Source organism: Erythrolamprus reginae, chromosome 3 (genome assembly GCF_031021105.1).
Source record: "Erythrolamprus reginae isolate rEryReg1 chromosome 3, rEryReg1.hap1, whole genome shotgun sequence".
Lineage (NCBI taxonomy): Eukaryota > Metazoa > Chordata > Lepidosauria > Squamata > Dipsadidae > Erythrolamprus > Erythrolamprus reginae.
Genome location: NC_091952.1, coordinates 67,066,950 through 67,083,569, shown reverse-complemented (window position 1 = coordinate 67,083,569; position 16,620 = coordinate 67,066,950). Strand labels below are relative to the sequence as shown.

At 39.4% G+C, this 16,620-nt stretch overlaps 1 protein-coding gene across 2 annotated transcripts; it reads left to right on the top strand.

Moving 5' to 3' along the window:
* The first annotated feature begins 258 nt into the window (after positions 1-258).
* BCAS2 (BCAS2 pre-mRNA processing factor) lies at positions 259-11,642 on the top strand. Of its 2 annotated transcripts, XR_011558572.1 has the most exons (8): positions 259-584; positions 682-774; positions 2,746-2,816; positions 3,310-3,471; positions 4,779-4,829; positions 8,952-9,032; positions 10,118-10,880; positions 11,081-11,642. XR_011558572.1 is itself a non-coding variant. In XM_070745674.1 (7 exons), exons 1-7 carry the CDS (start codon positions 492-494, stop codon positions 10,242-10,244), a joined length of 678 nt encoding a protein of 225 aa, XP_070601775.1. In that variant the 5' UTR covers positions 337-491; the 3' UTR covers positions 10,245-11,642. The 2 variants fall into 2 exon arrangements, 1 of the variants encoding a protein (XP_070601775.1); XM_070745674.1 differs by having other exon boundaries at positions 337-584; positions 10,118-11,642.
* Positions 11,643-16,620: the final 4,978 nt, after the last annotated feature.

The window sequence follows — 16,620 nt, the reverse complement described above, 5'->3', positions numbered from 1 at the left end:
GGGACTATGTAATGTACTTTTTGTCTACATTTGGAACGAATCCAGGACAGCCCATCCTGGAAATGTGCAAAGTAAGATAAGTGCTTCTTCGAGCATTTTACTCAAGCGTTATGTTTTTCAGACACGTTAGACAGCAACTCTCCGCATTTTTTTTTTTTTTGCAAAGCTACAGTAGTGCGCAAGTGCAGGACCTGAAGTCCAATCATCTGAACAACATGAGCTAGGGGCGGGGCGATCAAGCAACTCAGGGCTATCCCGTAGCGATGTGAAACAACCGATTGGTCGAAACCAGCGTCTCTAACCTTGGCATCTTTAAAACTTCAACTCCCAGAATCCTTCAGCCAGCGATGCGGAGGGTAAAAAAATTAGGCGGGGGAACCTAGGCAAAAGTGTACATCCGCGCAGGCGCCGTAAGAGGAGGAGGAGAGGCCTAGGTGGAACTTTAGTCGCGAGGCAACTGAGAAGCGGGAAGGGCTTACGCGCGGTCCGGTATGGCCGGCCCGGGCTTAGTGGCCGGCGAAGTCGCTGTGGATGCTCTGCCCTACTTCGACCAAGGCTATGAAGCTCCGGGCGTCCGGGAAGCGGTAAGTAAGAGCGGCGAGTCGGGAAAGGGGAGAGCCGGGGTGGGCTGCGCGGCGCCCGTCGGAGGAGCTAAAGCGAGTCGCTGTTTTTCTCTCTCAGGCCGCGGCGCTGGTGGAGGAGGAGACGCGGCGCTACAGACCCACCAAGAACTACCTTAGCTACCTGGCAACGCCGGACTACGCTACTTTCGAGGTTAGAGCGAAGCCGGAGCGCCCTCAATGCCCTTTTTGTCACCGCGCTGCTCCAACCGTTCAGGAGCTGTAACGACGACTCCCCAGTTCGAGCCAATGGAGTTAACGTGTGAATTATAGGAGTGGGAGACCAGCCCATCACGGGAACACTAAATTGAGAAAAGGGCCTTTTTTGAACACCATTTAAACAGGGGTCTCCAACTTTAAGACTTGTGAACTTCAACTCCCAGAATTCCTCAGCCAACTTTGCTGGCTGAGGAATTCTGGGAGTTGAGGTCCACAGGTCTTAAAGTTGCCAAAGTTGGAGACCCTGATTTAAGAATTTACATTTTAGACATTCCAGAATATGAGCGCACAGAAGATACTAGTGGAGTGTGAAATGTGCTTGATTGGCTTTTGCTTATCGACACTTTCCCTGATACGGATTTGGTATTTAGAAATAGGAGTAGTTTTGACCTTGCCCATAATTCCCATGTCCACAAAAAGTATAACAGCCATTGAGCGTATAACAGCCATTGAGCGTTATACTCTACTCCGACCAGAGTAATGAACAAGTGATGTATGAATGTTTTAAAACTTAAAACTTTAAAACTTGTATTTTTATTATTGTATTTTTATTGTTGTATGCCGACCTGAGTCCATTAGGAGAAGGGTGCTGTGTGTGTGTATATACACTGCTCAAAAAAATAAAGGGAACACTTAAACAACACAATATAACTCCAAGTAAATCAAACTTTGTGTGAAATCAAACTGTCCACTTAGGAAGCAACACTGCTTTCCCCCAAAACATAATTTGAAATGATTGCAAGTAGAGGAAGTGTAAGTATTAGCTTTCTTCCCTTGCAAATGTAAAAGGCAGGTTTCAAATTTTTTCCTCAATTGTGTGGATGTGTTCTGCATCTGTAGTGCTTTGAAGAAGGAAATTCCTTTAGCAATAGAATGGACCAGATGGAAGTGGGTGGAATGACCCTGACATCATCAAGATTGTGCTGCAGAAATTGCATGCTTCTAATTTCTAAACATCTTTAAAAAACAACTCCACAACAGATCCATTTGCAATGTTGAACCATAACTAGATTTCGTGGAGGGACTATGAGTAAATGTAGATATTTCAGAAAAGCGGCTTTATTGGAATAAATTGGAAAAAAAGACACTGGAACCTCATTTATTTTTAATGCAGTAACACTTTCATAGACTAGAATAACCAAAAGTATGTTTCATATACCCGAAATGGACTTTTGGCTCACAAAACCTGATAGTAATGGTGTAAATTCTGCTTTGTCCCATAAAATTTACTCTCTGGCAAATTGCAGAGGATTATAATCTGCATTCATTCATCAGAGGTTTTGTCTCTTGCTTTTTTTAAAACGTAAGAATTATATTTTCCAGTTCAAATAAATAGACTTCAGGCCAATAATTTGTGATGTGCATGTTGGCAAATTAGCATTTCTTTCACAGGAAAGAAATGAAAGGTTCTTAATTTTAGGATATTTTTCCATAGGTAATATTGCTGTTTGGTTTGTATTCATCTGGTTAGCTATGAATGGATAATTCATTCTGCATCAAATGTAAAATTGATTGCAGAGATAAGTGTATAAATGACATCCTCCTCCAATTCTTATTCAGGAAAATAATTCCACAAATCTCTATTTCTGAATATGATGATCAATGAACTTCCTGGCCAAGAAATGGTAAAACGTATAACCCAAAATCTCTAAAAGATAATCAAATGTATAAGACTGGTATACATACTGGTATATATACTGATTGTGGGGGCAATAGCCTAACTGTTAAAAAGTGCTATTGCTAACATGTTGTAAGCCGCCCTGAGTCTAAGGAGAAGGGCGACATAAAAATCGAATAAATAAATAAATAATAAATACATGTATAGCTGTTACATAATTCATTGATTAAAATCTTTCATGTCCTGCTTTTTGAGATATAACTAATTTGTCTTTAATTTGATTCACAGACTGAAATAATGAGAAATGAGTTTGAACGCCTAGCAGCTCGACAGCCCATAGAATTACTGAGTATGAAAAGGTAAGGCTAGCTATATGTAGATGGAGTGTCTGTATCTATGCTAGGGCAAAGCGTAGAACTAAAATTCAGGGGTATGCTTGGAATGATTAAAAGCTAACATTTTACTTCTTGCTTCATTATGGCAAAAACTAGGCAATAGTCAATAATTCTTTTCATCTTAAAAATTAAGATAATTGCTTTCGGAGTTACAAATCATCAATATATGAGAGGAAAAATGCCATGTATTTTACAAATATTGGCCTTTGGGGGAAAAAACAGACAGTAGGTCATTCCTTCTGCTGGTATAAGCCCTGGAATCTTCAGGTATTTAAATTATGTTTAATAGGGTTTCTGCTTGAGTTGGGGGTTGAATTAGATCCCTTCCAATTCTGTAATTCAATTTTACTTTCCTCTACTCTTACAAAACCAATACATTTATAAGTTTAAATATTAAAAATAATGGGTTATGTATCTATTGAGATATATTGTGTTTTTCCTCTCATTTTCATTACAGATATGAGCTACCTGCACCCTCCTCTGGGCAGAAGAATGATATTACAGCATGGCAAGAATGTGTTAATAACTCAATGGCTCAACTGGAACATCAAGCAGTTCGAATTGAAAATTTGGAGCTGATGTCTCAGTATGGCTGCAATGGCTGGAAAGTATATAATGAGTAAGCTGTTTGTTTTATGCCTTATTCTTTGAAAGGGGTTATCTGCAAGACTTGGTATTTTGTTTCCATTTTGGGAGCCTTGATTTTTTTTGGTAATAAAATAAAATGCTGTCAAGAGATTTAATTGGTAAATTAAGATTGATATGCAGCCACCGTATATATACAGGTTCTTGTTTAGTGACTGCCTCTTTTAGTGACCTTGTACAGTTAACGGGCAATGAAAGAGTAATTTTATGACCAAATCTCACATTTATGATCTTTTCAGATCAGTAAAGCAAAGTTAAAATGAAATAAGATTGTCTTTGGCCCTAATTTTGGTCACCAAATAAGGATTATCTATTCTGCTATTCGCTTTCCGATGGAATAGGAAACACAAAGTTTCTGCTGAGGCTGAAACCTAATACAAGTTGTCCTTGACTTATGAGTTTTGCCCCATTTTACAATCTTTCTTGCCACACTTGTTAAGTGAAGCACTGCAGTTGTTAACGTAGTAACATGGTTGAATCTGGCTTCCCCATTGACTTTGCTTGTCATAAGATTGCAGAAAGGGATCACATGATCCCAGGATATTGAAATCATCATCAACATGAGTCAGTTGCCATGGGGATGCTGTAATGACCATAAGTATGAAAAACAGTCATAAGTCATTTTTTTCAGTGCTATTATAATTTCCAATAGTGACTAAATGAACTGTGGTAGGTCTATGACCGTCTGTATTCATTTCTTTGTACCACACAACAGGCATATGCAAAATATGTTTTGTAACTTTAATAGGTCCGGTGTTTTTACCACTTTAATATTTTTAGTGTCAGGTTTAAAAGATGGCAGGATTAACAGCAGTGAATATAAAAGAAATTTGGGAACTAAATTAACATAAGCTCTGTTTGCTTATTTTATCCAGGTAAAATACTTTAAATCATAAGTATTAAATTTTCAGTTTTAATAAAAATGAGTCCCCAGTCTGGAACTAAGATTTCCAGTGTACTCTTAGACACCTTTGTTGGAGCTGTGAACTTCATAATAAGCATTTGTACCATTGCAATGTAGCAAAATCTACTATTTAAACACCATAAGTTTGTATTTGCAAAAGGGCCTATACTATATTCCATATAGTAGGGCTGTAAACCTTACCAGTATTGTGGTAAGATTTACAGCCCCTGCTATATTTCACAGTAGATCATTTTCCTGCTGGCTCCATCTTCAGATGACCAAATCTGGTACTTGGAATTATTGTGAAATGATACTTGATTATTTTTCCTTTTTATATTTGAATAATATAATTAACTTGTATTTTGTCTGCTAATTAGGCATTTAGTCCACATGATTGAACAGGCACAGAAAGAGCTGCAAAGTTTAAGGTATGAGCTGCTTTTGCTTTCAGTCAGAATAAATAAGGTTATGAAGTTTGTTTGCATCATTTTTATCCTCATTGGTAAATTAGTTTAAGCAGAGCAAAAATTTTCTTCGCCACAAATTCCACCAGATTTCCATTTATGTAAGGAATACACATTTATATGAAAACAATTTATTTATTTCCTATAGCTGCCTATATCATGCTATTGATTTCGGGCAGTAAAACAATTAAAAATACAAAAGTGTATACAGCATCTGAAAAAATTGTCATAATAGTTGTCAGTATAATCAGGAAACAACAGCCATAACACATTAGGACTCCAGGGTGGGCACATAGCCAAGTTTTTAAAAACAATCGGAGTCAGGGCTATTCTGGCTTTGAAGGAAGGATGTTCCAAAGGAACATCTGGTGTCTTCTGGTCCCTGCCAGCCATCATTTCTTGGGTGGCAGGATTCACAGCAGTGCCCTACCTGCTGTTCTGACTTGGATGGATAGAAACTATTGGGAAAAGATGTTCCCTTGGGTAACCTAGTCCCAAGCTATTTAGGGCTTTAAAGGAAACAACTAGAACATTGAATTGCACCTGGAAATGCCAATAACCTATGCAGTTTACACAGTAGTAATGTTATATGTGTTGCATATCCAGTATTATTTACCGTCCATATCAATTGAAGTTTCAAATGTTCTTCAAGTATAGCCCTATATAAAGCATATTGCAATCCAAATGAGAGATTATGGGTGCATGGGTGACTGAGCAGAGCCTCCTGGTCCATGAATGGGTTCAATTGGTGTACCATTCAAAGGTGTGCAAAGGACCTCTTAGTTACAGCTGTCACCTGCTCTTCAAGTATGAGCTGCCACCTTCTCTTCAAGGTTGAGAAATCCCTTCTTGTACATTCGGTCTATCCTTGGCAGTAATACTGCCATCCATTAAGTCTTTCTTGAGTTAAGTCAAAGCCCATTGCATCTTATCCAGATCTTGACAGTCTCCAGATACTGGGATAGGATATTCACCACATCAGTCAGAGAACCTGGGGTAGAGATATAAAGCTGAAGGTCATCCTTATATCGAGGATACCTCACTCCAAACCAACAGATTGCCTCACTCAGTGGCCTTATGTAGATGTTGAATAGAGGAGGGAGAATTGAGTCCTGACGCAGTTCATAAAGTAGAAGCCGTGAATTCTAGATCTCGCTTCTATCAACCGTGACAGGAAGCAACAAGAAAGGGAGGAGGAAACCTAGCACAACACAGTGCCACCCATTCCCACCTTCCAAAGCCAGTCCAGAAAAATACCATGATTATTAAATGACACTGCGGGTTCAAAAAGAGCCAGTATGAATGACTTACCTATTCTGTTCCCACCAGAAGTCATCCATGAGCACTATCAATAAAGTAGCAGTCCTAAGCCCTACCCTAAATCCTGACTGAAAAAGGTCCAGATAATCATCTTCATCCATAGTCCTTAGAAGTTGTCCTGCAACCACTCTCCACAACCTTCCCTAAAAAGGAAAGGTTGAAAACTGGATGAAAGACATTCATATTGATTGGATTCAGTGAAAGTGTCTTGACGAGGGGGTGCAGAACTGCCTACTTAAAAAGCAGCAGAACCACCCTCTCTCTTGTTAATCACCATTCAGTCATGTAGGTCAATCATGCATAGTCTTAGCAATCCAGGAGAGATGGATCTAACACTGAAGTGACCGAACTACCCTGTTCCCCCCACCAGCCCCCCCAAAACCCCCACATCCCTGATAATAAGACCAATGGGGCTTTTGAGTGCATGGCAATAAGGCCAAGTGCTTATTTAAGGATTTTAAAAAAGTATAAGTTAGGGGGTTTTTTTCGGGGCAATACGGTAGGATCTGCAAAATTCAACTGGCTCAAAGTCCCCCCCTCCCTCAGATAACCATACAAAACCTGGCCTCTGCAGCCACAGAGTCTGCCTATGTCCCCAAATCCATAACATTTGATGCTCTGACAGAAAAACCAGATCAGATGCATTATTACTTATGTGTTAGTACCATGCACCCATCAGAGTCTGACTCTGCGGCAGAAGATGAGCTGGAGCAAGAACTTACAGTGAGTGAGAGGGCAGCTCCATTGGCCTTGGAGGAAACTTGGGAAGGGCAAAGTCAATCCATGCAAGGCTGTTTAGAATTAGTCAGGCCTGCAGGCCTGGAGGAGAAACAGAACTCAGACTAGGAACAAGAACCACCCCCTCCTGATGCAGGGGTTTGGAGTGTGCAGAGAAGGCATGACCAGTGCAGACAGAGTAGGCTACTTGTGAGGAAAGTGCCACGCCCGTCTTCAGCAGGCACACCTGGGGTATGAGACTTAAGGAGGCGCTGTGGGGAGGGGACGTTCTGGACTAATTGTCTGAATCTTTTGCTTCCTGAACTCCTTGCTTTGCTCTTGTTTTGCAAAATACATTTGGGATTTATTGCCTTGTAGCCTTGGTGCAGGCAGCTCTGGGCTGGACTAATTGCAGCTAGAGGCTGTTTGAGACTTGTGTAGGGGTTTGTTCTCACTCTGCTCTGAGGCTTGCTAGAATCGTGGGAGCATTTGGGGAGATTTGGAGCAATATAGGGGCCTGTTTGAATTGCTAGCTCTTTGTGTTATCTCTATGCTGTGCCCTGGGTCATAACAGACTCTGGATGACTTGGATTAAACCCATGGCTGCCATGGTGACCATAAACTCCTGAGCTGTCTCTGACCCCACTCCCAAGGAAGGCAAATTAAAGTTCCCCAAGACCATCAGGAGAAACTTATCACCAGCCCAACTTTAGTGTCAAGAAGCTCAAGCAGGGAGGTTGATACGCAGTAGGGTGCTGGTATAACTGATCTATCATTGATGCCTAACTTAATAAACAGTTCCTGCCCAGCAATCTGAAGAATAAGGCCGAAATCTACGGAGAGGGGCGGCATATAAATCCGATAAATAAATAAATATCTTAGACGAGCTCACTGACTCATTCACACCGGAGTCTTGGCTGCTACAGTACATGGAAATAGACAGACCTATCTCAGGGGACACATACATACCTCCTCTCCCAGCTAGATTTTGGTAATGCATGCCACATTGGCTCTTTGGTGCACAAGTAATTTGTGAGTAAAGGTGGCTTTATAACAGACTAATCAGCTGACAACCCAAAGCCTTGAAAAATCGGCCATCTGCCCAAGAGTGAGCTCGGGGCTGGAGTGTGCCATAGCATAATATACCTGTGGCCCATCTCCCATCATATTTTCTCCTCCCGTTATAAGTGGAATCTTATTTCCTGTCCTAATGAATAAATTGTCCTCATCCATTCTCTTTTAGTCCCATCTATTTCATTCCACAGGCCACTCTTCTTTACATGCTGATAGAGTTATTACTTCATTGATGCCAGCTCCTTTCCACTGCTGCATGAACAGTCCCTGCCAAATATCTGGAATGTTTCCCTTGCAAAGCAATCAATCTGTAGACTTGGCAGTCAGCAATGCAGTTGCCAACAACACCGGCTCCGATCCAGCCACCACTGCTGCTGGCTCCAATCCCCTATGATCAGCTTTCCAATTCCAAACAAAGTGAATGGCCTTCTGTCCCTCCAAACAATTCTGTTTCAGGTTGCTTTAGATATAAGTCATACCAGTATACTAGTCCTCTGCTTGGGTGACAATCTCAAAAGGCTCTACCACACAACTCAACCACAAACAGCAAACCTTCAACCTTTACATCTAGCAAAAGCATCGATCCAGTCCATCCAGTATGACTGCCATGATGGTAAAAAAAAAAAAAGAAGTTAGATTTTTTTTAAACTGTTTTTGCTAATAGGTAAAAGTTTGCACCAAGGTTGATACAATAGGGATCTTCATTCTATTGCAATTAAGAGGCATATCTACACAGTGATAGTTCAGAACGATTGCCATAGCGTTCTGGTTAACACATCTAGAATCTAAAACTATCCTGTTTATCTTACTGTGTGCATTGTGAGATGCTCCAAGGGTATCCAGTGAGCTGTTTCATTTTTATGATGTCAAAGACCTGTATTATGAGTGTTTGTAATTTTAAGGATTATTATTTTAAGTTATTGGGCTGCAGAATAAATTACTATGTAATTCATAATGACATTTTCTTTGCTCCAGAAAACATATCCAAGACCTTAATTGGCAACGGAAGAACATGCAGCTCACAGCTGGTGCTAAACTTCGTGAAATGGAATCCACGTGAGTAGTTTTTCTCACTAGTATTTCACCTGCTTTTAAAACAATTTCTGCAGAAACTACTGAATTAATCTGTTAAAATGTAACTGGATTTTATAAAACATTTCCATATGTAGAAATAGAAGTTAGCAATTGCAAGATTTTTTATTTCTCAATAGTTTCTTTTTCGTATTAGAAAAAAAAGATTTTTTTGAAATTCAATATGAAGAAGATTGTTGTTAGTTGTGAAGTTGCGTCTGACCCTTCGCGACCCCATGGACAACACTCCTCCAAGCCTTCCTGTCCTCTACCATCCCCCAGAGTCCATTTAAGGTCACACTGACTGCTTCAGCGACTTCATCCAGCCACTCATTCTCTGTCGTCCCCTTCTTTTGTCTTCAATCATTCCCAGCATTAGGTTCTCCTCCACTGAGTCTTTTCTTCTCATTAGGTGGCCAAAGTATTTGAGTTTCATCTTCAGGATCTGGCCTTCTAAAGAGCAGTCAAGGTTGATTTCTAGAACTGACCGGTTTCATTGCCTTGCAGTCCAAGGGATTAGCAGGAGTCTTCTCCAGCACCATAATTCAAAGGCTTCCATTTTTTGGCAGTCAGCCTTTCTTATGATCCAACTTTCACAGCCAGGATTAGTGGAGCTTAAATGTTACAAAATAACTTTTCCAAGTTATCTGATGTGTGGCATGTCCTGACATAGCATAATTTATTTGGTTCCGTTGGTTATCCAGCCATTATAATTTGTTAAACATGACTTATGATTTAGCATAATTCATAAATCTTGGCAATTGTGACCTGGTCAACAATTAGTCAACGTAGTTAAGCAAATATGAGTTATTATAGATTATAAGTCTTTTGCCTTTTCACATTGTCCCTTATCTATATTTTCCTCCCATCAACAGCCATGTTATTTCTGTCATCTCAGATGAAGTTGTTTGTGTTAAGCACGGACTATTAACTAATATGCTATTTTACTATTTGCTATCTTTTTACTTTATTGACATTATGGTATTGCACACCCCAAGATGAATATTCAGTCTTTCAACCATAAAACTAGCACATTAATTTACAATGTTTTTTTCTTTCTTTTTTTCTAGATGGGTGTCACTTGTTAGCAAAAATTATGAGATTGAACGAACTATTGTGCAATTGGAAAATGAAATTTCTCAAATTAAGCAGCAACATGGAGAGGCAAATAAAGAAAACATCCAGCAAGATTTCTGAGGCTTGCTTTAGTCTATTGTTGCTAATACAACATTGCCTGAAGTTTGTGCATAAGTGAAGATGATTGCTCTATGTATATAATAATACAGAAGCCATTATCTGTGTTAATAGATTCATGGACTTTAGCTTATAATAAACTGATTGTGAATTCCAAACCTCTTCAGAAGATTCATTAATTTTTCAGATTTTTAGCATGGAGGGATTTATTTTTATGAAGGAATCTATCTTTTTTTAAAGGAATACCAAAATAAAAAAATACCAATGTACATTGTCTAGCAAGAACAAAGCATTGTAGTTGAAAAGTCCTGTGGCAAAATTTATGTTGCCAGTGAATGTTAACTTTCAAATGTCACAAAGTGGTTAGCAAGATCTAAAAGATGGAATAATTTATATATTTTGCATTTGTTCTTAGGCAAAAAATAGATTATATCTGTATTAAATACAAATATGCATAGTGGTAGCAAATAACTTTGTTCTAAATGTCAAAACAATATACTGTATTGGATTAGTGCAAATGGTATGGGATTTTTTATATATGGTTACTTAAGAGATGTGGAACATTGGTTATTTAATTTGAAATAGAGTTTCATATTTGAAATATAATTAAAACTACTGCTTTAATAGAGCTTTCATTTTGCAGACTTCAGATGCAATGAACACATTTTGGACTCTGTTTAATGGACTAATGAAAATCAAAGTTTGGTTTTCACTGCAAATGATGTTATTCATCTCAGTTTATGTATTTACATAACTGTTATACATTAACAGTTATGTAAATACATAACTGATATGAATAACATCATTTGCAGTGAAAACCAAACTTTGATTTTCATTAGTCCAATATAGACATCCAATAACAAGTGTTCTTTTAAATTAACATTTTGCTGCAAATAACTTATTTATATAGTTACGGAAATAATGCAAATTGACATAATGAATTTAGATTTATTAAGTATTCAGTACTTAAAAATTGAGACATAGTAACATTAATGGTGAATTATTGATAATGCTAACATAGTTCCAGGTAATTTTAGGACTGAGAATTATAGTAATGGTGCCAAAAGGTGAAATTTTCAGAAGTTTGTGTTCAGTTGTATTGTGCTTAATGAATGCAGGTGAATCTTGTGGCAAATCAAGATTTCACTCTCAATATTGTAGTTATCTGTAGGAAAAGATGATTACATACGTGTGTGGTAATTTCTTGCTTAGAGTCATAATATACTGTCTTAATATATTATCCTCAGTCTTTGCCTGATTAGAAAATTTGAAGTTTTCTTTTGGAGTAATGGTCAGTTGGGATTTATTTGTGGTTTCTGCAGCAGTACAGCAACTGTTTGTTTACTAAATATGAGTATTGTTTTCAAACAAAATGGAATAAACTCTTATGTCAAAACACAATGGCAGCTTTCTTTATCTTTATGAATTTTCTTTATCCCATTCATTCTTCTGACTAAGAGATGGAGCATAGGGTACTACAGTACAAATTATTTCTTCAGAGCTCTTATATAGAAGCGTTTCTAACTACAATTATGAAGCAATCAGAGTTTAGGCAAGAAGAAAGGATAAGTGGAATTAAAAAAGGATACTGAATGATGAAAAGAGAGATGGAGGAAAGCAAAGTGGGGGAATAAAAAAGTGGCTGGGAATGTTCATTATAATTCATTTTTGTCCTTGCTTCTAGGATCTTGCTGATATTGCATTTTTTTCATCTATTAAAATCCACTTAGCTACATTAGTAGCTTAATCACCTAACCAGTGACAAGCCATCTTTTCACAGTTCCTTTTCCAAGGCTTTCTTAAAGAGCTTGAGGAATTTTAATTCTTCATCCACACTGCCTGCGTCAGCAGATCTGGATTTCACTTTCTTAAGGCTAATGCTTCCACAATCCAACCCCAGCCACGCTTCTGCAAGCAGGGACATAAGTTGCAGATGTTTGTGCACGTGCCATTTAGCACAAACTAAATGTGCTCAATGGCATGTGCACAAACATCTGCAACTTATCAGGAAAATCAGGATTAAGTAAAGAAAGAAACGTTACCCTCCTGCATAGTGAGGTATGATTGATTTATTTCCAATTACATCTCGATCTCAAATGTTTCTTAAGCTTTGTTAGAAAAAATGAACGGTGAATGAATGCAGTATAATTAAGAAGTGTAGTGTGCCACATACCTGTCCAGAAAAAACAACAACACTAAACTGGTGGTAACATGACCATTCCCTGGAACAGAGTGACAAGCGGGCTTTTCATAAGGTGTGATTTGCAATTGGTCATGATTTGTGAACCGACAAGAACAGAAACTGGGCTGTTGGTTTGAGCTCTGAGCTTGGCAAATTGGCTGCAAACATGGTTGGGTGTGTTTTGAATTGTGCTCATCTGTCAGAACACTGGCTTCTAATTATCTTTTTATGTGATGCAAATTAGCATCAGTGTTGTTTGTTCGGATACTTCTGAGTTATGTTCTGGTTTCGGACTTTGGTTGGCTGTTGACAATTCAAAAACAGTAATACCACATAGCCATTTTGCAAGAATGCAGCCTTAACATGTTACATTATTTGATCTACAACATCTAATTAATAAATTGCTTCAAGCACAATGGGAAAAATAAGACACCACTGCTGTGCTTCGAATGGGGTAATTATAGTACACAGTACAAACTTCCAAATCTTCTGACAAGCACTCTCTCTTTAAAGTTACGAAGCCAAATGATATATACCAAGTTCATGCATTATTATATTTTAATTTAAAATAAATATGCTCTAGGTCAGTGTTTCCCAACCTTTTTTGAGCCGCGGCACATTATTCATATTTTCAAAATCCTGGGGAACACTGAAGGGGGGCGGGGCGGGGGGGCGGGCTAAAGAAAAGTTTGGACAAAAAAACCCTCTCTCTTCCTCCCTTTCGCTCTATTTCTCCCTCTTTCTCTCTTTTCCTTCCTTCCCTTCTTTCTCTCTCCATCCCTTTCTTTCTCTCTTTTTTTCTCTCTTTCTCTCTCCCTCCTTCCCTTCCTCTATGTCTTTCTCTCTCCCTTGCTCTCTCTGTCTCTCTTGCTATCTCTTTCTTGCTTTTCTCTCTCTCTCTTGCTCTCTCTCTCTCTTTCACTGTCTTGCTATATGTCTTTCTTTCTCTTTGCCTCTCTTGCTATCTCTCTTTCTTTCTCTCTCTCTCTCTCTGTCTCTCTTGCTATGTCTCTCTTTCTTTCTCTTTCTCTCTCTCTCTGCCTCTCTTGCTAAGTCTCTCTTTTTCTCTTGCTATGTCTCTCTTTCTTTCTCTCCCTCTCTGCCTCTCTTGCTATGTCTCTCTTTCTCTCTCTCTTTCTCTATCTCTCTTTCTCTTTCTCTGCCTCTCTGCCTCTCTTGCTATGTCTCTCTTTCTCTCTCTCTCTATCTCTCTTTCTCTGCCTCTCTTTCTTGCTCTGTCTCTCTTTCTTTCTCTCTCTCTCTCAGCTGACTGCAAGCGGGAGCCCTGACGGCGGCAGCTGGACGTGCTGCTGGACACCGTATATGCCAGGCCCGCAACGCCAGCAGCACGTCCAACCGCCACCGTCAGGGCTCCCGCTTGCAGTCAGCTGAGAGAGAGAGAGAGAGAGCTCCCTCTCGCCGCCGACATCTCCTCGCGACTGCCTGCGGCCGCTGCGCCCACCCCCCCCGCTCCCAACGCCAGTGCCCTCCCGCGGGGCCACAAAGGACACTTGCCGTGGATGCCAGAGAAGCTCCAGCTGGGCGGGGCGCTGCCGGTAGTTCCGTCCTGGGGCTCCCGCTCGCAGCTGTCCCCCGGCTCCTGCTCGATGCCGCGGTTTTCGGCGCTCTCCTGCTGGGCTCCAAAGAAGGAAGGCGGGAAAAAGACTTTTTCCCGCCTTCCTTCTTTGGAGCCGAGCAGGAGAGCGCCGAAAACCGCGGCATCGAGCAGGAGCCGGGGGACAGCTGCGAGCGGGAGCCCCAGGACGGAAGTACCGGCAGCGCCCCGCCCAGCCGGAGCTTGGCGGCACACCTGGCCATGTCTCGCGGCACACCGGTGTGCCGCGGCACACCGGTTGGGAAACGCTGCTCTAGGTATTTCCACTAAAATCTACATTTTTAACAAGTAAAAAGCTGGATGGAGGATATTTGCATTGATACAAGACATAGGTATTTGTCATAATTTCAGTTCTACTATCTGAGGCATATTCCAATATCCATAATAAGGTTGTCTAAGATCGGATACAAGATCCTCACCCGTGATGAGGATGATCTATTTTGGAGAATGAGATTAGAAAATTAATCTACCTAATAATTATTTTTTCTACACCATTCATTGTCAAACAGGGATGCATGGATGCTCAATCATAGATTCAGCCTACTATATTGCTACCATTTTAATACTATGGATTATTTTTTTCTCTGACATGCAAGACCTTGATTCTTCACCTACTTTCCATTCTTCTTCTCGGTCCTGACAAAAGCCCCAAATAGGATTGTAAAGGAACCTGGCTCACAAAGCCAGAGTTAACTATTATTTGTGTTTATTCAGATGGGCTGGATAACAGCACTATGCAAACACTCTTTGTTGCATTGAGCTGCCATGCTTGGTTGAGACCTTTAGGTTCCATTCTGGAATTCAAGGTAAGGCTCAAACTACATACTTCCATTTGAGGGTGATGTTCAAAACCTACCCTGTTTCCCCCAAAATAAGACATTTCCTGATAATAAGCCCAATCGGCAGTGAAGGGCTAGCAAAAATTTTCCTACCACACTGTGGGCCTGGCTTATACAGGATGCCCTGCATTTTCTTTCAACATCTTTCAGTGCAAATTGGGTGCTCTGGGGTGGAGCTCCATTTTCGCTACCCCACTGCATCCACCAACCCGGTCAAAATTAAAGTGCTCGACAACTGATGTATATTTACAATGGTTGCAACATCTTGGGTCATGGGAATGCCATCTGCAACTTTTCTTCCAACAAGCAAAATCATTGTGGGAAGTCGGATTTGCTTAATGACTGTTCAACTTATTTTCTGTGATTTGCTTAACCACCATGGCAAAAAGGTAATAAAATGAGACATGAATCACTTAACAACCACCTTGCTTAGCAACAGAAATTCTGATCCCAACTGGAATTGTAAGTTGAGGACTCTGTACTATAGTGAGTTAGGTAAGAGGATAGTGCAAAACAATTTCTACTACAATGGTTATGCAGCAAGGAAAACATCTATCTGAACTGTCGTAGTAATCCTTTGATGAAGTCCATTTTTTGGGTCAATTGTATATAAGAATCCACCCTTCAGTCAGTTTGTGAATATAAGCTTGTGCGGATAGTCAGTCAGAAATAAATAGCTGGACTTTGGGAAATGAACAAAGAAGGTAGAGTATTAACCATTCGAAACTAATTCTCCTTAGTATTATTAGGGACAGAAATCTGATTTGATCCTTCTAAGTAATGATCAGTAACACTTCTAAGCAAATTTTCTTGCTTCTCACTTACCTCACCATATTATACACAGTTTATAACTCAACAAACAATTTTATTTACATATTTTCATTGCATTATGTTGTTAATAATAAATTTTGTACCTCTTAAAATCTGTCTCTAATTATGCCAATCTTAGTCAGTTGACTAGAATTTACAAACCAAAGTAACCATTTGTTTCTGGAATTAAGATTTATAAACTGAAAGTTTATAAAATAAAGTTTTATTTATAAAGTAAGAATGACATTCTCTTGCTCTTTTCACATTCCCATTTTAAGTGTAGCATACATGTGATTTTTAATTTTTTTGTAATTTTAATGTTTTTAAACTTATAATTGTTTTTACATCCTACCTATGTTTTACTATCTTGTATGTCACTTTGATGAGCAGCAAATAAATTTGATAAATAAATCTAAATAAAATTTGAACACAGCCAAAAATCGGTTTCCTATAATGTATAAAACCATATTGTGTTGAACAAGTCATAGTTTTCTGAGTGTACTAAATATTCTAAGTCACAAACTGTTGTTGCTGGATGCTATAAAAGCAATAATCTGAGACTGAGAAATCAGAATCCAAGATACCATCCTTTAATTTCTCCAAACCTTCTGAAGTTATTTTTGATTCTCAGAATTAGTTTACATCTTTATCCAAAAAACCATCACATAATTTCTATGTAAGAATATAAAGAAATTTTGATACTAGATAGTTATAGGTTCATCATAGATTTGTATTATACCTGGTCTCTTCTCTGGGAAGTATCTTCTCTAACAGTGGAAGTATCTTCCCTAACAGGGGAAGTATCAATCTAGTATCAACATTTCTTTATCTTGTGTTGTGGTTAGCTCTGGCCCAGCTCCTGCCCCAAGGACTGTGGATGTGGGGGAGACATCCACATGCTGCAGGCCTGTTTTGCCCCCGGTGGAATCTGAT